Source organism: Lepisma saccharinum, chromosome 18, assembly GCF_977018435.1.
Source record: "Lepisma saccharinum chromosome 18, izLepSacc3.1, whole genome shotgun sequence".
Lineage (NCBI taxonomy): Eukaryota > Metazoa > Arthropoda > Insecta > Zygentoma > Lepismatidae > Lepisma > Lepisma saccharinum.
This window is the reverse complement of record NC_139246.1, coordinates 22,367,981-22,395,078: the sequence shown is the minus strand read 5'-3', so window position 1 is coordinate 22,395,078 and position 27,098 is coordinate 22,367,981. Positions and strand designations below refer to the sequence as shown.

The 27,098-nt window shown below is 36.3% G+C and overlaps 1 protein-coding gene across 4 annotated transcripts in view; it reads right to left on the bottom strand.

Annotated features, from left to right (window-relative positions):
• Window positions 1-657: 657 nt before the first annotated feature.
• Window positions 658-27,098, bottom strand: part of Septin1 (Septin 1) — a 53,324-nt gene continuing 26,883 nt past the window's right edge. For 2 of the 4 annotated variants that reach the window (XM_083140318.1, XM_083140319.1), the window contains 4 exons: window positions 24,960-25,070; window positions 16,773-16,933; window positions 15,471-15,572; window positions 658-9,663 (listed from right to left, as the gene is read on the bottom strand). In XM_083140318.1, the coding sequence (XP_082996444.1) occupies window positions 9,537-9,663; window positions 15,471-15,572; window positions 16,773-16,933; window positions 24,960-25,070 (501 nt within the window). In that variant the 3' untranslated portion in view covers window positions 658-9,536. The remainder of the gene's footprint in view (window positions 9,664-15,470; window positions 15,573-16,772; window positions 16,934-24,959; window positions 25,071-27,098) is intronic. The other 2 variants (XM_083140320.1, XM_083140321.1) reach the window with 1 other exon arrangement.

Below are 27,098 nucleotides of genomic sequence, written 5' to 3'. Positions count from 1 at the left end.
GTGCCACAGTAAGCTGTTACATTGGTAGAACCATCCATACAGTGCAAGGCAAATTGGTGTTTCCTTCTTGGCATTGTTCAAGTGATCACCTAAGGTTTGGCCTTGTACAGCACCTTACTGCAACCAACACTGAACAGTCAGCACATCACACGTGACCCTCTCGTACTCCAAAACATCTGAAATAGGAAACACAAATGTAGCAAACTCCCATCACCAGAGTGTAACACAATCACCTTTGGCCCAGATTCCCTAACACATGATACTGAAGGCATGGTCACATACATATAGGTCACAAAAATTAGAGCAATGTGGAAGAACAAAACCTGAATCTTTCTTTTGTTTTGCAGAACAAATTAGGAAATATCACCCCACTGTTAGAAAAACTAAAATATTGTTAAGCAATTACAAAACTATGATCTCTAAATGCATTTATCACATGTAGTGTTGAGATCTATTAACTGTTTAAATACAGTGTATAGGAAACCTAAATATCGCACAGAAGAAACACCAACCTTATTGCAAGATCATATTACATTTCTTTAAGGAGCAGATGAAACCTTGAAGAAGAAAAAAAAGAAAAATGCAGGGTTTTTCCACGTAACCTGCGACGCAAAGCAACAACAGCGGAAGAGTAAGGTTTTTCAATTACAGTACAACTTTGGAGTAATGTCCCTTTATTGATTTTACAGCACATCACATCACCTTCTTCCAACAAGTGCTAACTTTCACCAGATCAAGATGGCCTTTGCACGAAACCACAGAAATAATCTACCTGCTTGAGGAAAGGCACAACTACCCGAAAAAGGTTTTTCTCCCTTTCTTTCTTACAAATGGGTTAAACAGGAACTGACAATGATACAAAGCATGTTGAAAGAACCAAACTCTAAATGAGTTGTCAACATATGGGCCAACTTAGTTTTACAAAAATGAAGTGTCTGAATACGCCAAAAAGCACTTTACATTCTCAAGACTTAGGCTTTGGTACGATAATGAAAAGTTTAGAGCCATTATCAAGCATGAAACAAATTCAAATTATACAAGTTTCACTACAAAAATATTATAAAAACATTACAAGATAAATAACTAAGAATACTAAATACATTTTGTAAACATACATGTCCGAGATTCATTATTTTTTTTTTACTGTACAAAAAAAAATACAATTTCATTGAGCTTCTATATCTAACTTTTCAAATTACACGAGATAAGTATTTATTACATATACATAGACTACAAAGGAAGATCCATTAGCATTCTCCATACATTCCGTTCCCACGCACACTAATATATAAAAAAATCAGTATGTATTTCTTGAGTTAGTCAGGTTCAATTTTGTGCTTTTTGGGAAGTTCAAAAGCATATTTTGGTATACAAGTTCCGAAGTATATTATAAGAATTTGTTCATTAAACCAACTTATTTTTGCAATGTGTACGGTTGTCGAGAAATAATACATTCAGTACCTGTAAGTTTTTAAAATACAGAGATGAATTAGAAGCATAATTTTCAACCATACTAACAGTTCTGCCTTAAATGTTGAGATTCAATTACGAGACAAGCAGAATGAAAAGAATCCATATTTTGCACAATTTTCAGGAAAATTATAAACACCAATCAGTTCAACTCCTAAAATGAAGAAACAATTTAAACGAGGCAACACAGTTGGTTGGATAAACAAATTTTCAAGTACTTCAAAGTCGATATTTTGTGCAGTCAAAGCAAATACTGGTCATTATAAATGCAACAAGTTCAAACGCAATGTTAAGCATGCGAGTATTACCCTAGCATCTTTACAAATCAGTAGTGGCACTCATCTTATTTCTACATCAGATCAGTCTTTATCGCAGACAGAAGAGAGCAGAATTGGAAGACGTTATTGCATCATGAAAGCTAACTCTTTTTCTACACGGCTGATCCATCTTGAACCTTAATATCACTAGTCTTATTAGTGTGCCTGTCTTGTTCAATGTGAAATTCACTTTTAACCGGCATCAAAAGTGTACTGATTCTAGACTTCGTAGGGGTGAGGCGAGCGAACCATGAGCAGTTATGGAAAAAGTGATAAAATTATTTCATGCCAGTCACATATAACACATAATCCATCTAGGGTCATAATAATATAACTGGCTACACCGGAAGGATTGAAACAAAGTCTTCTCTGCATAGCAGTTGGATGACAGCAGGAAACATGCCAAACAGAAGAAACACCGTAGACCAGAACCTTCTAATGATTGTGAAACTACCGTATTTCCCAGCATATAAGATGCACCAGCGTAAAATACTTTTTCGTTCATATGTTTGAGGAAAAATCTTTCACTGAATTTATAATTAATTTACAGTATTTCAAATATAAAGTGATATGTAGGTCTACTTTCAACAAATAACTTTCCTAGTTATTAATCATCTTTGCCCCGCACCGCAAAGAAATAGTTTAATTTCGGAAGAGAAAATTTCAGAAATGAAAAGAAAGGAAACGTATGTGTGTATAAAACCTATTTTTAACCCTTCGCGGGTCACGCGAGACAAGTTACGTCGATGGTCACACACGGTCTCGGAGACTGAGTTTTTAAAATATGCCAAATTAATGGTCTAAAATGCCAAATCCTCAGTTATTACGATTAGATCTTTTCTTTCAACATTTGAGATTCTATAAAACCATAAAAATTGAAATTCTATAAAATTATAAAAAGGTACTCTTCGTTAAGCGGGCATGGACTCGGAAAGCAAGTACCTTCAATGAACCCTCCCTAGCAGATCGGATATCTTACTAACACTGAAAACAAAATCGTGGGGTAAAAGAGGATGATTAGAAACTCAGCTAGACAGAAGGGTGTTGACAAAACAATCATTAATAAATGACGACGTTAAAAATCACACCCCAGGAACGAGAGACCATGTAGGTTAAAGGAAAAAAGTCTCTCTTATACACTGGCAAATACAATAGTTATTCTTGTTGTTTCAATGTCAAGCACTCTGTTTATGAAAAGTTCTGCACACAGAAATCGGGAGCGTTTTCTTTTAGCAGAACTCTAATGTTATTGTTCATTCTAATCATGTTGAAAATGCAACACACTTTTGTGCAATATGATGCCATCGAGCAAGTCTTGTCATTCCATGTCCATGTAATTCACGTGAGAATGACATTACAATCTTCACGAGAAGACATACAGAACTAGTTTAACTACAAAATGGAAGCTCGATGACTACGAAGCATTTTTTTGAAAGTACAATTTGCTGGTAACACGAATACTTAAAACAAGCAACAAATGTCCGTCAACATTACCAAATCATCAGCCTTCAAGATACAATGACAGTCTTCCTCACATTGGTTTTCTATAGTACTGCTAGGGGAAAAGTCAATTATTTCATACAGATCTCATGGAAATTTGTCTAAGACATACATGTGCATGCTGCTTTTAGAATTTTAAAGCCCATTAAAGGCAAATCTCTCTCTCTCTATCTCTCGCACACACACATAATCTCATTTGTTAAAACCGAAACTTGATCCCATAAAATATAATTCTTTGGCACAATTTATACGTTTCACACCAGGAACAAATAAGACAGGATGACAATATGAACTAACGATTACGGTAACTTTTCTATTGTCCATTACAACCTTGACTGTTCAATTGGAAGAGTACACTGAATGCATATTGATAGTCACCTAGATGTGTTCATAAATACCCCACACTTTGTTTCAGAATTGCATTGTTCATCATTGACTACAAACAAACCAGCTTAACTCAGATCCATCGTCTATTATGTTCCACAAGGATATATCCTTGCACTAATATGTAAATTTGTGCCAATATTTATGTGCAATAAGCTGGTCAGAAGTAATACTAAAAAATTAATATTAACTATTATAGCTTTCAGGTTGTCATATTAAGAACAAAATCTCACTATTGTAATTTTTTCATGTTACAAATAAGGTCACAAAAATTGCTATAGTTTCAATTATAGTTGCATATATTATGGTTCAGATTCAGCTTATGATAGCAGGGCATTGACAAAGACACTGATATAGGATCAAGAATTTTATATAGTTTTCTAAAGGATGTTTCACTTGCTCTTGGCCCCTGATTTTTGTTTATAAAAATCAAACTACTGGTCATAATGTAATGAAATTTGCTAGGGACATACCTTGGTGTATGAGAAGCATGGTGACGTCATTGGAGATGGTGCCATTGTCTCCTTAGTCCTTGTGTGAGCCTGTGCGTGCATCTGGGCGATTCTATTGTTAAATGCCAATCATACGGATGTGTGTTTTCAGTCCACAGTTCTTGGCGCTGCTGTAAATCTTTTGGATGATGAGGAGCTCCGTAATGGCTATTTTCAACAAGGTGGCGCCACTTGCCACACGCCAACATGTAAAAAAATGTGTCCTCCTTTGAATATCGTGTCATTTCAAAAGGACTTTGGCTACCAGATCACCTGACCTGAAAGGAAAGGTCTATCGCAACAAGCCACGGACTATCATGGAACTGCAAAACAGCATTCGGCGGGAAATTAACGCTGACTCCTGATGTGTTGGAGGCTACTTTCTGCAACATGGAGATACATGTGCAGGCATGTTAATGGCAGCCACTTCCAACACTTGCTGTGACGTCACCATGCTTCTCATACACAAATGTATGTCCGTAGCAAATTTCATTACATTGTGACCAATAGTTTGATATATATATATAAGCGAAAATCAGGGGCCGAGAGCAAGTAAAACACCCTGTACATAAGAGGTTTCTTCAAGATCAAAAGTTACCCTCCAGAAGGCATTTTTACTTAAAAAATATATCTCAAATGCCAAGAGAAATTAATTACTTCCAATCAGCTTTTTTTTTTCAAATATAATTGTCTACAAAGAACAACAATGAATATTAGTGCTTGGAACATGGTAAGGCACAAATTTTACCTTTTCTTCCCCTTAATACAACCCATGGAAAGGTATCTGAAATAATACCTTATAAACTTATTGCCAAAGATCCGCCAGACAAGCAGAAAGACCTTACTTTTGCTTACTAGCAACCGTGAATTTTATGCATTTTTTTAAACACATACAAATCAAGCGGAATGCACTCTAAAGATAACTGTTTAGAAGATACATTGCTCACCAAGTCATTTTTCAACATTAATACTGTGCGGAAAACAAACGATCAAGTTGATCGCTTCAACATTTCATGGTGCAACAGTGGACCACAGATGTAAAAATGTACTTAGATCAAAAGAACACAGTATTAACAATAGCAGTTACTATATTAGGATTTGGAAAATAACTAAAAAGAAAAGAAGACTAGTGTTTTCCTATTCAACGCAAGCTCCCAAACTTTGATACAGGTAAATAGAATGTTGTAGGACAATAGACACAGAAGCAGCACTAAGAATTTTTTACTATCTTGTAACTGATCAATCTGATATGGACCTTATTACAAAATAATACAGTACATGTTACTATTTATTCTTGCTGCGACATTTTGTCCCAGTCCCCAGAATTTTTAAAAGCTTACACTACCAAAATATAGTGTGGAGTGACTACCTGTCATGTGTGTGTGAGTATATCTTGGTAGTGTAAGTATTGAAAAAGCTCTGAGGAATCAGGATGAAATGTAGCAGAAAGGTTCATTCATCCACAAGGACTATTTATAAGAATATGTTACCTAAAGTCATACACAAAAGTGTAAATATTCCAAGTTTTTCTTTTCTCTTACCCTAAACTCCAAATGATGAGATTAAAACGATCGAAGGACAATCACAGCTGTGATTCAAACCTTTTTTCTTTATGGATAAGGATCTTCATTTCAGTTACATTCATAACAGGGACCCACATCATATATTCTCTTGGGCTACAAATATTATTTGTACAAAGGAAATAAGCTGCGACTGGATGAAGCATGTTTGTGGTGTAGGAAAAATCCATGCTTGAGTCTTTCTAAATGATGGTAACTAGTACAAGTATAAAAATATAAAATATTTAAATGCAGGGAAGGAAATAAAGAACCAAGAAACATACTGTAATGTTCGTTACATACCTGTGCTAAAAAGTTATCTAAGATAAAAGGGGATGCGATGGAATATTAGGTGAATCAAAGTTAGTGCTTTTTTAAACATTCAAATTGTTCCCAAGGTACAGATGAAATGTTGAAGAGATTAGACACATTTTTTGTAATGTTTCTTTATGTGCAATGTTTGGTTTTGTCTATTGTATTTTATCTTCCACCAGAAATAAGGTATGTTAATGTTGTATTCAACATGCACGATTATGCAGCAGAAGATTAAAGCAAAGTAATGTTTGGAAAGACTAATGTTGACCAATGGTTATACATGGGATATTTGTGTTTTAAGAAATTCTATCTTGGAAAATCATGAAAAATGTAACCTAAGCACATTCCTGTATATGAATGAAGATAAGTTTACTCCCAATACCTTACACATACACAATTATTGCTCTTTCCTTGGGAAAATCTTTGCACATACACACACACAAAGTTTAAGTAATACTTTTTATAATTGATCTGAAATTTAAATTACCAGTATGTATCATAGTTTTCTTAATGAGCCATACGAATCGCAAGCATTTTGGAGCAAAATACACAAATACATTAAAACATAATTTTATTCACTGCACTGTCGTGTGCAAACAATTTACACATGTTCATTCCTATCTTCTAAAACAGTGGCAATCTTCCACAAATCCTAATTAGTTTTATTTATATAATTTTGAATTACATGAACTTAATTTTCACAAGAATGTGGTTAATCTCTCTCTCTCCCTCTCTCTGTCGTTATCTATTGACATTGGCTGCTAATATATGAACATTGGTTATTTGCTAATAATTTTAAATCCGATATTTCTATGAGTATCCTATAACTTAGTACAAAATTGTGCATTCTTATTGTGAATTTGAAGGTATAATTCATTTACCCTTGTTTTGTATAGTAAATATCTAAGTCCTTCCAAAGCAAAACGCACAGCAGTAACCTGGTTTTACACGTTCAGGAGGTGAATGAACATACAGGATCTTCATGAAACATTTGCAATTTTTATAGGATTGGCAGAATGTCATGGTATTGGTATCAGAAAAAAAATTATATTCCCCATCAATACTTCTTACCAATTCCAATAATTGTGATATATATGTAGAAAACCCTGTTTGTCAATTGTAACACATTTTGAAAGAGCTAGTTCCTCTAATCTTCATGTGACCTTCTTCAGTGATGATGTGTACATTTGGGAGGTTTCAGACTGAAGCACTATCGCAAATTGGACGTGTCGCTAGGCCATTTTTACAATACCATGCATTGTGTTGCCTCGGTCTCTTGTTCCTGCATGCAGTGTGAATGTTTTGCTTTAAAGTGAAGAGGCCTGTGTTGCTTGTCACTTTGGTCTGACAGCTCCTTTAGGGGTATGTAGGATTCTGAAACAATATCAGATACCAGTATCGAAAAAATAGTCCCATTCCGACTTAAGGAAATGACATCGCAATTTGTTGGAATCTTGAACATTAGAATATTTTGAATGGTGCTATATTAAGTGTATTGAAATTTTTCCTAAATATCAGGATTTTTCTTATTTCCCATCCTGCACACCTGAAGACATTTACTCAAAGAGGATAGCTGAACTGCCATCTTTCACTGATGAACTGAATTTAATATACGGAAGTGCATCTGAAACTACCTGAAGTAAAACTACCTACTTCCCTGTTCACTACACTTAATTTGGAAGAGAGAGAGAGGAGGGGGTAGGTAGGGGTAACAGAATCCCCAAAAATGGGAACCAAAGTGAGCTTACACCCAAAAATACTTGGAACACACTAGTGCTACAAATCTATGTCGCCAGCACATAACATGATTCAAACAAGTCTCAATGTTTTAAAATAAACATCTCTTATTTACAGCTGATATGCCGGTCCGCCTCACTATATTTTACCACAACCTTTTTGCGTAGACACACATTAGTTTTGATTTATCTTGTTAAGTGACTTGAGTATGCAGTAACAACATACACAAGAAGATTGTCTTCTTTCCAAATGCTACAATACTACAGATTTGTTCTGTTACATTTATTCTTTCCCTAATTTTAAAACTTACTGAAATTAACAATATAAATATGGATTTACTGTGGATAAATAACAGCAGACAGGAGTTCTGGCTTTCACAGTACAAATATTGAGCAGTAAAAAGTACAGTTTGATCAGCTGAGCAGAAAACCCAGAAAATAATTTTGCTTAACTGCAAGATTTCCATGTGTTTTTTGAGTATTTTTTAAAAGAAAATTCTGAAATTCATTAATCCTCTTAAATGCATTTTCCCAGTCAAATGAATATCCTTTACTGAACAAGCAAGAACAAGAAATTTGCAATTGAGTCAGTTTTGTTAAGCTCTTAAAAGAGACTAACTGTAAACACATTTTGTAAAAATTCATCCTTGTGGGATGAATTGACCAATTGTCTACTTGCAAACAAATTCAAAACTCCCACTTTTCAGTAACCACAATCCAGATTGAACTCCATCTCATCTTGAAACTACTTTCATGCAAAAGCTTCATTCCCACTCAACTATACGTCCAATACAACAGTCTATATCAGGAGGTCATTAATAAAAATATTTCCAAAATAATTGGATTTGAATAATATCCTGAGTTTGAGCCACTGAACTGGTAATACCAAATATATTTATTCACACACCCACACACACATATCAAGCACATAAGCAGATAAGACAGCATCAACACCACACATGAAGCAAAGACGAAACAAGTCAGCATCGCGTTCATAATGTTTACAATGCATTAACGAATGGAAAATTCTTAAGGTTGGCAGATTAGGGTATAATCTACACACAAATACCCCCTCCTCCCCCCAGCCCATGTTAATCATTCTAAAAAAAAAGGAAAAACAAGTATGCTTCACCTGTGCACTCACTGACAATCCAAGATCGTTGAAGCCACACTCATTCTTTCCCCCACGCATTCAACGGCTTACGAACAAGCCTCGCACCCATACCCTGGCAGAATAACGCTGGTTTCACACTCCTACTTCCAACTTCATCAAAAATAAACAGCTTCCTGTTCATCAACAATACACTACAATTACTACACAACACACAACACTGTATCCACTCGCTACAGTCCCTTTATCTACACACACCCTCAAAAGGAGATTTCAAAATTTCCTTGTGTAATTTACAAAGATATAAAAATTCAGCTACATTTTATAGGATCTGATAAGTTGTAATTGTGAAAACAAATATAAAAGAGAAGACATGTAGTTCCGTCGCAGAAACACACCCTGAAGCTACAACTGCAAAAACCTGTGCAGTTTACAGTGCACTGTAACACAATTTTACCAAAAGAAAAAATCGTGATAATGTACGCAACAAGATGAATACTGAAGTCCGTAACACTTTTAAAAAAAATGCAGACTTCTCGCTAAAAAAAAACATATGCTACCTGCCTGTGAAGCTACAATATTGAAGTGAAATGCAATGATTAAAAATGCTTCGGTTATCGTTAGAAATTCAAGTTCGAGTGCTTGCCTGGACACTACTGTGACTGCTGCTGCATCTGAGCTTGCATTTTCGCAAGCATTTCCTGCATTCGCCGCAACTCTGCTTCTTTCTCCTGAAGAATGCGATCCTTCTCTGTCCCTTTCTCCTCTGGACTCACAATACTGGAAAAAAAACTTCAAGATTTATTCATGTTTGGGGAATAAAAGACATGGTTGATAAATTAGACTTAAGCAAGTTACTAACCTTTTCCACAAAACTTACTTGCAGAGGTTCTACAACACCCTCAATCCTGAATATCGAAAGTAGACGAATTCTTAATGAAACCTACCTTACTGTCCTTCGAAATAGTCCCCTCCCATGGCTATGCACCGTTGAGAACGGCTGTACATGTCCTGGAAACTTTTAGAAAAGTCTTCTTTCGGGATGGTGTTTAAGACCCTCGTCACGTTCCATTGGATGTCCGGAATATCCTCAAATCTCTGACCTTTCAAAGCAGTTTTGAGGCATGGGAAGAGAAAAATCTGGAGGATTCAGATCCAAATTTCTTGCAATGCATTGCTACAGAGGATGAGAGCTGTTGTGTGAGGTACGACCCTGAAACGAAACACCAAAGCATGGGATGGCGTTCTCCTGCATCACCCCGTCGAAAGAAGGGCAAGGCGGAAAAATTGTTGTTCCCTTCGGCAGGAATTCCTTGTGGATCATGCCATCACTGTCAAAGAAAGTGATAAGCATCGTCTTGATGCGTGATTTTTACGCCTTGACCTTCTTCCGACGGGATGATGCAGGAGAACGCCATTCCATGCTTTGGTGTTTCGTTTCAAGGCCGTACCTCACACAACAGCTCTCATCCTCTGTAGCAATGCAAAGATTTTAGTTTAGTTCTCCGTCTGAGGAAGACCCTGATACGGGGTTGAAACGTTACATGTTAAGTGTTTTTATATCTTAATAAACTGCCTTGGTCAGCAACTTAAGTGTTTTTTTTAATATGATTTGATTTGTTTTATTTTACTTCGCTTTTTGTGCCACCTTTGGCTAATTTGCGAAGATGGGAATGAGGGATGATATGATGAAATTGATGAATGGACACTTACAAATATACATGCCAAGGCCAGGATTCGAACCCAGGACCCCTAGCATCGTAGCGCCATGTGCTAACAACTCCGCCACAGGGGCTGGTTGTTTTTTAATATGGAAACAAGGCTTAATTATACTACAATAGGATATAGAACCAACAACTCATCTGAAACTCTGGGGTGGGAGCAGTGGTGCTAGTGTCGCTAGTTAAAGTTACGGGAAGTCTGTAGTTCGCATATTTTACGAGGTTTCAGAAAGCTTGGTGGATGTATAGTAATCTACGAAAAAAAATATTAATTTCATAAGAATTTCAAATTTACCTAATCAACTTCAAGATATCTTGCAATAATCTTCCGTCTGTCTGCAAAGGACACTAGCAAAGCAAATTGAGAGAATTCTGTTTTATTTTCCACGCTACTTTCTTTTCTTCTCCTTCATTGATAAAAGCAAAAGCTAAATAGTGAAAAACCAGCCTCAGGGCATTAAAAATGTGTATTAAATTCAATGAAAATTGGATTAATAAAAGTTGCAACTTTTCATGTCAACGGGGAAAAATTCAAGAAGAATTCACACATAATTCCCTGAATTCAAGGAAATCCCAGTGAGTAGTCACCCTGTAAGATGATATGGGCATTTAAAGAGAAATAAAATACAAAACTAACTAACTAACTAACTCCCTAGCCTTCTTAAACCCGAAGGTTCATGGCTGCAGCAACACAGGCCTTCCATCTTTCCCTATCTTGAGCAAGTTCTATATACTCTTTTCCATCCCTACCGATTTCCCTTAGGTCCATCTCGACGTTGTCCCTCCATCTTCGTCTTGGCCTTCCTACAGGTCTCTTACCATCAGGTTTCCCAACAAGAATCCTGTAAACTCCTCTTTCCTCTCCCATTCGTGCCACATGGCCTGCCCACCTAAGTCTTCTTGATTTAATTATTCTAATAATATCTGAACATGAATACAAATTATGTAGTTCTAAATTATGTAACCTTCTCCACTCACCTGTCTCCTCATCCCTTTTAGGTCCAAAGATTTTCCTAAGGATCTTATTTTCAAATACTCTCAATTTATGTTCCTCTTTCAATGTAAGGGACCAAGTTTCACATCCATATAATACTACAGGCAAAATTACTGTTTTGTATATTTTAACTTTTAGTTTCTTAGATATTAAACGAGAAGACAAAAGTTTATGAAGAGAGAAGTAACATGCATTTCCTGAATTAAGCCTACTTTTTATTTCCTCTTTAATATAATTTTCATTTGTTAATATTACTCCTAAGTATTTGAATTTGGAAACTGGTTCAAACGAGTTGTTATCAATAATTAGATTTTCATTATTACCTAACACTTGGTTTCGGCCTGTAAGCATATATTTAGTTTTCTCTTTGTTAACTTCCAAACCTATCTCTTTAGCAGTTTTGAAAAATATTTTAGCATTATTCTTAATCGTATTTATATCATCCCCCAGTAAGTCTACATCATCTGCATATGCTAACAACTGAGTCACACCATTTAATTTTAGTCCTTCTTTAGTTTCTTTTACCTTCCTAACAGCATATTCTGAGGCAAAATTAAAGAGCAATGGAGATAATGCATCTCCTTGTTTTAACCCATCATGAATTGTAAATTTGTCAGACATATTAATACCCACACGAATTTTACTTTGTTTCACTGGTGCATATTTTTATCATACTAACAAGCTTCTTAGGTATTCCAAACTCGACTAATATATTATATAATTTATCTCTCTTGACCGAATCATATGCTTTTTTGAAATCAATGAATAGCTGATGGACATTTTGATTATATTCCCACTTTTTTTCATTTGTCTGTCTGATGTGAAAAATTTGATCTGTAGTTGATCTGTTACGTTTAAATCCACATTGATAATCACCTATAATTTCATTAGCATATGGTGTTAGTCTTGTTAAAAGAATGTTAGATAATATTTTGTATGTTGTTGAGAGTAGAGAAATTCCACGGTAATTATTGCAGTTCATTTTATCACCTTTTTTAAACACAGGAACAATTATGGATTCTTTCCACTGTTGAGGGATTTCTTCTTTATTCCATATTAAACAAATTAATTTATGAATTTGACATATTAATGAATTTCCACCATATTTAATTAACTCAGCTGGTATTAAATCAATGCCAGGTGCTTTGTTATTCTTTAGCCTTTTAATAGCATCTTTAACTTCAGTCAAGTTAGGTTCTGGAACTAAAGGTTCTGCTGTGTGTACTTCATTTACTTCTGATTTATCTCCTACATGAACATTTAAAAGGTCATTAAAGTAGTTCTTCCATCTATTTAGAATATCGCTTGGGTCAGCTAGAAAATCACCGTCTTTATCTTTTATCAAGTTTACTTCAGGTTGCCACCCCTTTCTAAACTCATTTACACCTTTATATAAATCTCTGATATTTTTGTCTTTGCTGTTTGTTTCAATTTCGTTAATTTTGGTTTTCAAGTAATCTCTTTTTTTACTTCTAAACGTGCGGTTAACTTCTCGCTTTATTCTATTATAATTGTTTAGATTTGTATCATCAGAGTTATTTAACCACCTAAGTCTAGCCTGATTTCTTATTTCTATTAGATTATGACATTCATTTTCAAACCATGGCTTACTTTTTCTCGGTTTATGGTATCCTATACTTTCTTTAGCTGCTGATTCTATTGCATTACGTATGTGCTCCCAATCCTTATTTACGTCTGTTTCATTTATATTTTCATTATCATTTAAATCCTGCAAAACATCAAATCTATTTGACAGTTTAATTTGGTAATCTTTCTTAATTCTTTCATCAGTAAACTTTCCTGTATCAAATTTTAGAACTTTTAGATTTTGTTGCTTATGATTTATCACTGAGAGTCTTTCTCTTAATTTAGCAATTACTAAATAACGGTTATTGGCACAGTGAGCACCTCTATATGTATGAACGTCAATTATACTAGTATGCCTTCTCTTATCAATGAGAATATGATCTATCTGATTATGAGTTTTACCATCTGGAGAAGACCAGGTATATTTATGGATATCTTTATGTTTAAAAGTAGTACTTTTCACAATTAAATTCTTTGAGGTTGCAAAAGTAATCAATCTTATACCATTATCATTACTTAATTCATGAAGACTTTCTTTACCAATCGTGGGTTTAAATGTCTCTTCTTTGCCAATCTGTGCATTAGTCACCTAACAGAATTTTCATATCATACTGAGAAAATTGATCAAACAAATGATCAAAAATAATGAGGAGAAAGAAACAAAAGATAAGGTGGGATGATCAACACGGGAAGACATATCAAAACAGTATAAATGTATTCTTTTCTACTCTGGAAGTTAATCATGACTATACCTCGAATTTTAGGTTTTTAACCTATTTTTTCATTTACGGGTATGCAAGAAATAATAAGTCATGCCAAGAGTTTTGTTAAAAAATGCAAAAACTGATGACGTTTTATAGTGCCTAAAAAAACTATTTTGCTTGTTAGAACATATTTTAGGTTTATGGCCCTAAACCAAGCCTTTTTTTTTAGGTTTTTATATATTTATAAAGGTTTTACAGGATTTTTATGTCACACAGAAGCATTTGCTTTGGTCACGAAAATGTTCAATGGCGAACGTGTTTGAAACATACTCTGTCGATTTCCCTTCCTCCAAGTCCAAGGTTAATTTTTCAAAGCTCTAAACAAAGCAAAATGTCTGGTGCCACTGTTACCTGTACAATCCAAAGTAGTCTGATCTGTGTGGTCTTGCTCACTTTCACGTCACTTCGGTGCTTTGTGGCATTCATGCCTTGCAAACTAACATTTCAGCATTGCAGTTTAACCACTGACTATGTTCTTGTTGAAAGATTATTTTCAGCATATAAGATGATCCTCACAGATAAAATTGCGGAGTTTGACTGTGGATAACATGCAAAAAGATTGTTGCCTAACTATACGGTGGAGTGGATTTTAATAGCAAATTTTCAATGGTAAGTTCCGCCATCGCCGTAGGGTTAGGCAAGACACATAACGTCATGCAAGATAGTGCGTATTTCAGGATATAGGTGTCCCATTTTCATTGCCGGTGACTATACCTAAACAGCATTTTTCAGGAATTTTGAACTATTTTAAGTTTTTTAACCTACTCCAGGATTTTTTGAGCCTAACAAGATTTTTAGGACCTATCTTTAGAATTTTTAGAACCTATTTTAGGATTCTTAGATCCTATTTTAGGAACCTAAAAATCCGAGGTCTAATCATGACAATAGTAATAAGTGACAAACTGACGATGGAACAAACACGAAGGAACAACCATGCCTTACACAGTATTCAAACATGGGCCTTCTGGTTTTCCAGTATCCTATGCCAACTTCTCTGGCAAGATGAGCAATTACAGAAAAGCAAAATAAGATGGAGAGGCATAGCAAACACTCAGACCCAAATACATACAGTTGTGAAGTTACTGTTCATGTACAGGTAACATGGTTTGCTGGTACCTCAATTAAAATTGCCACAATGTTGGATAAGATGCACAATTTGCGATAACATGGCAGTAGCCACCCAAGTCTCCGGATTCAACCCTGTATAACTCTTGTGAGAATTTGTTATGCTCCCACAATTTCATGGAACTTTGCAATCACATCAAGTTTCATCTGGATGCCTGCCACATCTGCAAAGGTGGGCACAGTGAGAATCTGTGGTGTATATAGAAAAAAACGTGAGAGATTTCACCTTTATTTCAGTGTAATATATTGCATCTGTTGAGATTTGTGAATAACCCCGTATATTCCACTGCATACTCATAATGCTGGAACTAGTGGTACGAAAAATCCACAGCACCTTACCACAATGAAACTTGATGTGGATACGATACAAGGGAAAAATAATCAAACAATGCTTACGTTTGTCTCTTTGGCATGGGAGCTCCTTTGGCCAATCTCTCAGATCTGTAGTTCTCGTAGTGGACTTCCTGAGTTACCTCTTGCAGATCTTGCATGTGTGTTCTAAAAAAAAAATCAGGATTTGTTTACATAAGAATATCCATACACTCTTAATACACTTTACATCCTTGGTACTAACATTAAGACTGAGCTGACAAATGTACTGATGTAGGCCAGAAAGTTTTCATTGGAATATAACCACCCATCCTTTAGGAGAATCTGGGTGTGTTGCAAAGTCTGCAAAAATACCACGCAACACTTGCATAGAGTGTAAAAATCCAGGATATCATGTCAAATGGTTAATTTTGAATAATTTTGCACTATTTTGTGATTAAATGACATTAAATGTTAATGAAATGATATGAAATTATGAATATTTAAAAATAAAACTCCTGAAGATTGATATGATACACTGCAATGTTTAGTTCTCAGAACGGAACGGATTCTTATGTAGTGAAAATGTACTAAATATGGACTTAAAATTGTAAACATTTACCATTTTAATAACATAAGACACTACAAGAGCCACATAAAATACAGTCTCTGTTTTCTGTATGTGTGCCACAAAATCATTGCTTCTGGCGCTGCTGTGAGGTTAGCAATGCGCCGCTTGACTTGGGACACTCTTCAAACATTGTCAAAATAACGTTTGTAACAATCAGGAGCCGATGCTGGAGCCCTCATTCTCTATTGTTGACAACAATTGTAAATAAACAGGAATTACAAATGTTTTACAACAGCAAAAGCAAACAGTTGGGAGGTGTAAAATTAAAAAAATATATTGTTCAGATGACAGAAAACTTGCAATTAACTTGCAAGGATATAAAAAAGGTTGTAAACTTTTTGATTGTTTAATGTCACTTCGGACTTCGTCAGTTATTCGCAAGAAATTCAACCAACTCTCTCGGTCACAAGGGGGAATGTATTTATTGTGCAAATATGGAGTATATGTTGACAAAAATTCTGAAATATGTAAAAAGAACTAAAATGTTAAATATGAGCCAAAACCTAATACATGTGCAAATTTGGAAAATAAAAACTGCATTTTCCGAGTCTACAAGCCATGATGCGCAAGGATAAAAGATTTCAGCTTCACCCATAAATATGTATTCACATATAATTCCATTCCCTGGTTATGAGCATCCCTATCAAAGCTTTAAGTGTCAGTGCCAAGGACAATGTTAACAAAAATTGGAATCTTCCAATGAATGCTATCACTTACTCCCATAAAGAAACAAAGTTTCACACACGAGCAACACTTACATCAGCATTGTACGGAGCTTGATGAAATCACAGTGTTCGGGATTTTCCACCTCCACCACTCCCCACGGATACAGCCGACCCCTCACTTTCCTTCCACGAACTTCCAAAAGGGTGTTCGCTCCACACACTGCAAACGGCACAGCTTCCTTCAACTGTCGAACCTACAAACAAAATTCAAACATGTTTGAATTCAACAAGCTGGAAAAACATTGCTGCATAAACTAATATAATTCTTAAACACATTCTGTAGTTTATGGCATCAGGATATACAGTGTGTATTATAATAGAGTAAACAACTTTAAGAATTTACTTAGACTAAACTAAATGAAAAACAACAATGATATTTGTTTCAAGTTCAACTTTCTTTGAACTTTCTTTTAAATAATAAACCTGATAAGTTGTTCACTATATTATGATACAATTTAAAAAAGTGCCTAAAGTACAAAACAGAAGGTACTATCATGGTTAAAAGTTATACCAGTTTAGTAATATTTTTTAAAAAAATTCAGGTCTAACTGTTTATGGTGTGTGTCTGGTGTGGTTAGGAAGGGGGGGGGGGAGGTGGTTCCAGTGTTACCCAGAAATGGTGTATGCAATTCAACAATACCTTATTATTACATATCATGCTTTACAGGATCCCAGGACTTTTCCTTTAATGTTCTAACTTACCACAACTGGCCTATAGCACAGACCTGGTGTTATTTGATTTTCGCCTGTCTTGTTCCAAGGTAAGGAGGGGCAGACATGTTAATTGCTTGATTGATTGAGTTTATTTTACTTTGCGTTTTGTCTCTCTTCGCTAAATTGCGAAGATGGGGATGAGTGATGAAATTGATTCACAAACAACCAAGCCCGAGCAGGATTCGAACCCAGGACCCTTGGCATTGCAGCGCAATGTGCTAACCACTTGGCCACAGGGTCTGGTTTAATTGCTTGGAGAATGGACATATGCCTTTAGTGTTTTTGCATGAAAGGTTGGATTCCATCAGAGGTGAACATTAGAGAAAGATGACAGATTCTGATGCAGTTCAAATGTATCTTGAACATTAACCCTTAAAGGAAAAGCCGTGACATGGGTGTCACAGCACCTATTTCCCTTAAGGATGGCTTGTGACACCCAAGCAGCTTTTTCTACTAGTATGTTACCATTGTCAAAATGTGGTAAGACAGATGACAGGGTTCCCACTTATTTTACTTCCTCCTGTGAATCATTCTCATATATCAAAACAGAACCCAGGTAGATGAAAGAATCCACTCTATCAAATGTATAATTAGCCATTGTTATGGTTGGTGATGGATTATATCCATGTGCTGTACCTGCTGCCATGTACTTAGTCTTCCCTTCATTCAACACCAATCCCATCTTCTTTCCTTCCCTTTCTATGGCTAGAACTGCTTCTTCCACTGCACGTACAGATCTTCCTACTATGTCCAAATCATCTGCATATGCTAGTATCTGGATTGACTTATAATATATGGTACCCCTAATTTGCACCAGAGCTCTAAGGCACATTGCCTTGTCTCAGTCCATTTTCTATTTCAACAGGTTCTGAGAGTTGTCCTCCTACTTTTATCTTACTATTAGATCCCCCCATGGTTATCCTCACCATTCTTAGTAATTTTACTGAAATTCCAAGGTCTTCCGTTGCCAGATATAGTTGGGCCCTGTTTATACTATTGTATGCAGATTTAAAATCAATAAATAGATGTTACGTTCCTATTCCAAACTCCAGAGTTTTCTCCAGTATTTGCCTTAAGGTGAATATCTGGTTAATTGTAGATTTTCCTGTCCTGAACCCACCCTGATATGGTCCAATGCACTTTTCTACATATGGTAGTAGTCAGTTATATATAATTCTTGCAAATACTTTATAGTCAACGTTCAGCAACGTAATTCCACGTAATTCACTTGGCATCTGTCCCTTTTTCCAAATTATGTTTATTATTTCCTTCAATCCTCTAATGACACACTCGCCTCCATGCTTAAGCAGCTCTGCTTGCAAGTTATCCCAGGTGCTTTACTATTTTTCAATATCTTGACTGCCTCCCATACTTCATCTAACTTTGGACTTTCTATGCCCTCTTCTCCTTCATTTAATCCTTCTTCCAGCATACCTGCTTCATCTGCACTGCCATTCAATACATCATTAAAATGCCTTCTCCACCTTTCTAAAATTGCATTACTGTCACTAATTATATCGCCTGTTTCGTTTCTACAGACTGTTGTCCTTGGCTTAAAAACATCTTTTGTATTATTTACCAGCTTATACATCTATCTTACATTCTTCTGCTCATGCAGGCTTTCCAACTGCTTCATCTCCTGCTTCGTCCATTCCCTTTTCTTCTTCCTATGGATTCTCTTCTCAATTCTTCTTTTCTCTTGATATTCATACCTAACTCTCTTTGTTGCACTTCTTTGCTGCATCCTCTTATCTACAGGGTGAGCATAAAGTCTTTCCCTGATTATGAATCTTTTACGTTGTGCCTCAGTTACAGGAATTTCAACCATGGGCAGTGTTTTTTCAACAAGATGGTACACCGCCACCCTGTACATCATTCTTTGCATACTATACAGGGTGCCAAAATGTTAAGATCTCCGCAACGACAATGTAAACAAAACACTGGCAATAGCTTTAGTACAGTTGCATGGAGCAGACATGAAATGTTCACCAGAAGGAAACAGGAATATTAAATTGAAGTGAAATACAGGGTGGTTATAAAATATACATCCATTTTTGAACCACCAATGTAAGATGCATAACCTAACCAATAGAATGAAACTTTTTACCATCCTTTTGAATATGTTCATTGCAATGTAGTTTAGTTTAGTTTACTTTGACAGGATCACCTGCACTGCTCCCAGCATTCCTTTGTAGCATGAAATACAAGGGTGTTAAATCTGGTAAGCTTGAAGCCTATAGCTGTCATAAAGCTCTACTGATCCATCTCATATCCTTGGATTCTTGTGAGGGAGCTGATTACATCCAAGGTGTACACATACGTTACTAACCTTCAGGACCTGAAGTATTGCATTACGGATGCTGTTGCAATGATTTCTCCAGCTATATATTCTTTTTGAACAAAAGAATGCTGGGAACAGTGCAGATGGTCATATTGAAGCAGAATAAATTAAATTACATTATAATGAGACTTTACAATCAGCTTGCATGCAATCATCATGCAACACATGTGCATGCCTTTTATCATGACCAAAATTAGGGATGGACTGATATGAATGATGGACCGATAAAGTGCAGATATAAAATTTACCGATGCCGATATTCTACAAATCCCATGTAACATTTCAAATGGTTCCTGAAGAACCTGAATGGTTCACTGACCTCCTTACTAAATGTATGTTACCAGGTGACTTGCATATTAATACATTTACTTTTTTCAAAAGTATGGAATGAAGATTATATGTTTACATCAATAAAAATTATAGCAAAAAGGCACAACATTGCACAAATTATAAAATACATATAGATCTATCGGATTGGTAAAGTTATCAGTAATTTTACCGATAAACTAATGTGTCTATACTGGCTGATATTGGAAGATTACTGATTAATCTGTCCCATCTAGTGTTGGGTGATATATCGAACAAAATGAATATATATCACTCTTTATCTTAAAGGTTCGCATAACCACTTTTTGTAGATGCAAAATAAAAATATTTCAAAAACCAGTTTACCTAGGAGGAAATAAGGACAGAAGTTATTCATTCCTTAAAAGTGTAGAGTGACTAGTCATGTGAGGTTGTGTTGTACCTAGGTATATATATTTTGGTATAGCTTGAAAAACCTCTGGGAAACCAGAACGAAACATCACAGATAAAATAAAAACCACTAAAAATAACCATGTTTGATTATTATGCATCGAGAATATATCACGATATTCAAAAATATATCATCTAGGATATATCGCTGATATCACGATACAGAAAAAATATTGTATTGTCCGTGATGATATAAAATTTCCGATATCGTCCTTCCCTAAACAAAATACATGGTTACTCTAAAGTAATGACAGTATCATTTCTGCATCCAAAATTACACCACCTTATAGAGATTAGTTTTTTTTCAAATCTATCTTGAACATTAACCCTTAAAGGACAGCTTGTGACACCGGTGTCACAAGCAGCTTTTTCTCATAGTATTTTACTTTTTTTAACATACTGTAACTTGGATAATGATCGGAGATACATGTTTTGAGTTCTGCACGAGTCTAGAGATATGTAATTAATAGGGAGGGGAAGTTGATGAAATGTCATCTTTTATCTGACATCTCGGACATGATGCCCATTAAATATACACAATATTACACTTCGTCTAGAACCCAAAGAAGGTAATTTTAAAGTGCACTTTTTGCCAATTTTCAGGTTTTAGGTAATTTTCCCCGATTTTCGGAATTTTTCACAATATTCGGTGTAATGTTTCGTCATTTGTTTCATTTTGGTAATATTCTTGAGTCTTTTCACCAAGGTGAAAATAGGCCTATATATATTTCGCAGGATTGCAATTTACGAGCAAAAGAAATGCTGAACTGGTGACAGTCTTTGTTGTGTCAGAGGAAACCACCAAGTGTCGGTCTGGGGACAAACTCAGATTTAAGATCAGATAAGGAGAGGCTGGAAATACCCTGGCCAAACGGTGAAACCTGCGGGGGAATTTTTGAAAGCAAAATTGCATTTTTTAAAATTTTGTTTTAATTTCAATTTTTAACCTGAAACTAACAAATTTAATGGTCATTTTTTTTAGGACATTCTATAGGTCATCAACTTCCATCCCCTAGTAATAAACAATTAGTAAAGTTTAATTTCATTGTTACTATTTTGGAGGGGGGTGACAATGTCCGAAAAATTGTGAATTTTTTTCATTGGTTTTGAAAACATCGCTTCTTTCTCAATTTTGGTGTTTCACACTTTTGGCAATAGAAGTACGGCCTTCCGACATTCCTGGTGCCAAAAGCAGGAGGGGGAAGGGGGAGGCAAAAGGGAAAGAAAGTCAAAAGCCCCCAGGGTCCTATGAATTTCAAATTTCGTGTAAAAAAATAGTTACTTTCCCTTTTTCTTCTTCTTCTAACTGATTACAGAAAATTTATTTTTTCCCATCAGGATTATAGCCCAAAGTATACTGAACAAAACGAGGTATCATTTATATCTCCCAAATTTCATTTAGAACCATACAGAATTTCAAATTTCCTGCTGAAAACACGCTCGGCGTTAGTGCAAATACCTGGAAAATCAGCCTTAGCGTCTAAGGGTTAATATCCCTTGGTAAAAAAGGCTTAGCATTAAGAGGGCATAGTGCGGAGGCAATAGTGGCAAAAAAAGGGAGTTGGGGTAACTACACCATGTGCCCCCTAATCACCACCACTGCTTTCTAGTACCTCTATGGCCATGTCCGAATCTGCAGATGCACTGTTACGTTGTGGAGTCACTGGCCTTTTACTCCTGGTGCCTGACAACCAGTCTCGACAAATCCATTATATCAAGCTTTGAAGCCCTTTGCTTGTATGTGCAATATGTTGTTCCAAATTGGCTTTGAATAATGATTTCCGCTTGCATTTCATGGAACAATGGACACCACTGTCATTCTCCATGTCATCTACATAGTAGGTCACATTATGTATTTGGTTAATCCACTCAAAGGAAGGGGAGTGGATCTACAGTTAAATTTGATGATATGGTCCCAGTCTTGTAGTATTTTGGAAGAATTTGTGTGACTACTATTTTCAGTTACAAAGTGTTACATTTTGTTTAACTATTTAGAATAACCCTGTATACGACAGATCTCGCAAATTAAAACCGAAAGTATTTTTAATTAAAAATATATCTTCGAAAGATGAACTCCTTAGCACAACTAAAATCCTATTCGAGTATTAAAGCATTCAAATCCCCATACTTTGATAAGAGCTAAGGTTGTACACGAGCATTCAGGGTACATATAGGAAACCACACAACCCCAAACATGATTATCCTGGCTGTAGGTCCCGATACCCAGTGTACAAATTAACAAGGTGTATCAATGTTCTTCTTGAACCACTTTTTGTACATGAAAAATAATCTAACAGTTATTTTTAGTGGTTTTTAATTGATTTTATCTGTGTTGTGTAGAGTGACTAGCCATGTGAGATTGTGTTGTTGTAAGTGTAGCTTGAAAAAGTTCTGGGAAACCAGAAAGAAACGTAGCAGATACAGTCAAATACAAACCACTCAAAATAACTGTTACATTATTTTGCATAACAAGGGGTATTCCTGGCAAAAGAAAATTGAATTGAAAGCACATACTATACCACATGTAACAAACACAATTGAAACATTGTTTGAGTATTAATGTTCCAGGTATTAACGATTTCCCTGAAGCCTTGTGGATTAAAGGAGGACACAATTCTGAAACAGACCAGCAGTAGTACTGAGCAGAGATAACAGCAGGCTGTTTGCATTCAACTTTTCATGGCATGGTGGTCATATTTTACCCAGTCTTGCCATAAATACTGTTACAAATGTCTGAGATATACCATCCAACACGTGTAAACAATAGAGTGCCACCTATGTGCTTGCTTCCACCCTGAGTCATTGTGAGTGTGGCTGTGAAAGAGCAAGCACGTACCTGCACCTGGCAACATGGAATGGGGAGATTACGAAAACCATGTTGCTGTGATAGCATTACACAAGGTTGAGAAATCAGCCAGTGAAATTTTCCAGACCTTTAAAAAAAGTTGAAAATCAGTCGTATGTTTGTGCACCGGACCATACAGCACTTCACTGAAACCGGGTCTGTTAAGGATCGCCTGCGACAAGGCTGTCCTTGCACTGTGAAGACCCCAGCAGTGCAAAAGGTGGTGGCGGAACATGTTCGCCAAAATCCAGTTCGGAAGCAGACCAGCGATGGCTCGTAAGATGAACGTATCGAAAAGATTGATGTCCAGGCTACTTCATGAGGACCTTGGACTTAAATCATTTTGCCGATCTACCAGACATTACCTTAACGCACGACTGAAGCTGCAGAGGGTGGTGAAATTCAGACACCTTCTGCAGCGTTACACCCAGAATTGACATAGGAGGATTCTTTTCACCGATGAGAAAATTTTCACGATTGAAGAGAGCTTCAAGATTCTGCTCCAGCCTGCAAGGCACGATCAACACAACAGTGGCTTGAGCATCACGCGCACGATTTCATTTCACTTGCAGACTGGCCTTATAGCAGCCCCAACCTCAACCCGTTGGACTACGAATTGTGGTCCGTGCTTGAGGGCATTGTCTGCAAGAAGAGGCACCCCACAATTGCCAGTTTGAAGCGTTCCTTGGTAGCAGCAGTGGCGGATTTTCCAGTGGACATCATGCGTGCTGCAATAGAAGAGTGGCCTGGACGACTTCAAGCGTGTGTGATGGCCAAAGGTGGCCATTTTGAAAAATGATTGGTGCTAAGTGTGTCAATACTCCATATAAGTGTCACGTAAAGTTACATTTATATATCTTTAACCACTGCTGTTCTTCATTATTTACGTTGTAACAGTATTTATGGCAAGACTAGGTACATGTATTAATGTTCAGGAGAAACTTCTAGGTATGTTAGATGCACAATAAATTTCAACTTGGCAATAGAAATTTGGTCAAGTTTTCGTTGTTACTAGTTCGATAGCTCTTTTTATGTATGAGTTTGGGTTGTCCTAGAATATAAATAGCTATATTAAGTATTTCTAAATTATGTGTAAATGTTATCATAAGATTTAATGATGTAGGTTAGAACCAATCGCAAGGCAATAGTTTAGTTTTTACTAACTGTTAACATAAAAATTTGCATACCCATACCCAAAGCAAAAACAATAATTTGCAGTGCCAGAGCCTCGTTAGCCTGCATGAATGAATTTTCTGAGGTGTATGACACAAAACAGAGATTAATATTTAAGCACCTTTGAAAAGGTCACCTGTTATCCCACAAATGGACAACTGGGTCAATGCATTTAAAAACAGAAGAACACAGTTATGGAGGCACTTGACCACATGTACAAGACAAGAAGAATTGGTGCTGAAGACAAAGATGGTTAATTGTAGAAAAAATGGCTTGAAAAGGAAATAGACTGAGGATGGTGAATCTCTATATACAGTGAGACGTGACGTGAAGCAACAACCCTGTGAAAAAGCTAGCCAGCACCGAAGCTTGGACAGATGGCAAAGATTACCTGCTCAAGAGTGATGGTACGTGGTGGAATGGTCCACCCTGAATACAGAAGTTCCCGGATTTGAGTTCTGGGTGTGGCACAGGCTATTTCACAGTGTGAACTTTGTTGTTGCTGCGAACAGAGGAGTAGTGATTATTAATTCTGAGACTGAACATAAAATGTGGTTCTTCTAAGAAAAAGGCACTGTGAGTGTGTGACTTGAGTGTCTATGGAAGCAATTAGATTTTTCACTGCTTTTTGAATTCACACATGCACAATATGAACATGCTTAAAGTGGAAAGGTGGTGTGTGTGAAGTCCAACAACATAAGGACTGCTTCAGAGACTGAACAAAATGCACGGACATATACCCTGTCCCAGCTGTGGAGCAGGGCCGCGCATAGCAGCAGAGGAGGGGGGAAATCGAGTGGTGAAAGTGCAGCGTTGTCAACCGTAGAGCTCTGATTGCTAGGGGCATGCATATTTCGTTTTTGACAAAAAAACGAAATTTGAAAAAACACATTGTAGTGTTAATTTTTCATGTTTTTGAAAGGTGTGAGATGCATTTTGTGACCATGTTTTGTCACGAACTAATGTGAAATGAGCGAAATTAACTCTTAAACACGAAATTTACCATTTATATACCGACATGACACTTTCTGAAGTCTGAAGTATCCTGTGAGTTATGCAATTCCCGGAAAATTGATTAATTCTGCTGTTAATATTGGAGAAGCAAAATTGGACTCCTTTACACAGAAATAAACTTAATACTCTTATAACTACATAAATGTGCTATTAGAAGTGAAATGTTAATTCTGTGGAATAAGTGTAGTTTTTAAATCAAATTTAGGATTATATTCACAATTTTAAAACCAAAATGTCTTTTTATATACCACTTTTCATCCAATTTTTCACCGCTATAACACCGATATTTCATTTTATTTACCGCTTTTGAACCTGAAATTGACTCAGTTTTTGTACTGAAATTTTGCTTTTTTATTTACCAAAAATATGTGCCTCTACTGATTGTACATGTACGGACGTACGGTCCAGACCTTTGTCCGTATGCTACACGTGCGACTTATCAAAATTTTCACTTGCTGTTTTATCCCTAATATTTCTTTCTTAAACCAAGCGAACGGACCTGGAGACAAACATGTCATGTGCGTATGTTATTATCATTTTCTAAAGTTTGCAACACTGCAGAATGATGGAGAGAGAGCGGGTAACTCAAGTCGTCCATTACGCAATCGCGTTTCTGTCACTGTTCATTGGTGGAGCCGTCTCACGTCATTACTTGCGCAGAGACTTGTTCTCGTTTGCCTGGTCTACAGTTAGCTGGTACAGGGTCTAACTGGCCTCAGGGATTAAGAATTGAATCAGGCCCAGGCTCAAACTTGCAACTTTCGTAACTTATCCAGATATAACACGAAACAACATATTTTTCACATTTCCAAGATATTTTCTTTAGTGCTTTCACTTATTTAAGCTCTGTTTACAGTATTTTCTTTTACTTACAAACACATCTTGCATCAAATTATATCATATAACAACTACCCATGGTGCAACATCCCCTGAGGGCCTACCCACCGACTGCTGGCCTCCAGCAGAGGAGGGTGGTAATCCAGTCATGGAAAGATGATGTGTGGCCAACACGACGAGTCCCAGTCGTAGTTGTAGGTTTTCCTTAACCGGGTTACACTACTCATTCGAAGCTCCCCAATTTCTTTGCAATGGTGGGTGTCCACCAGTCCTGTACACTGCCCGAAACCTCAGGAGAAAAGTTGTTACACTTTCCCCAGGAGACTCGAACCTAAAGGCTGGACTGCACGGTCCAGGATTTGCATCAAATTTGGGTTTACAAATATTTTAAAATCTGTATTCACTGCATGTACATTATAGCTATACCATGAACAAAGAAAGAAAGAAAAGAAAAAAAGAACTTCAGTGCTGTAGTCAAGTTTTGTTTATACATCACAAGATCACTGACTTAAAACTTTATCCAGTGTCTTGTGTTTGTACAATCATGAAGGGAAAAACCTTACACAAAGTGGACAAGGGAAGGGAAGTTATAAATAATGTGTAAAACAAGCTACAAAGTGTGCAGCAGCAGGAATGCAAAAAATTGGAGTTTTATCAAGAAAATCGGGAATTTGGGGAA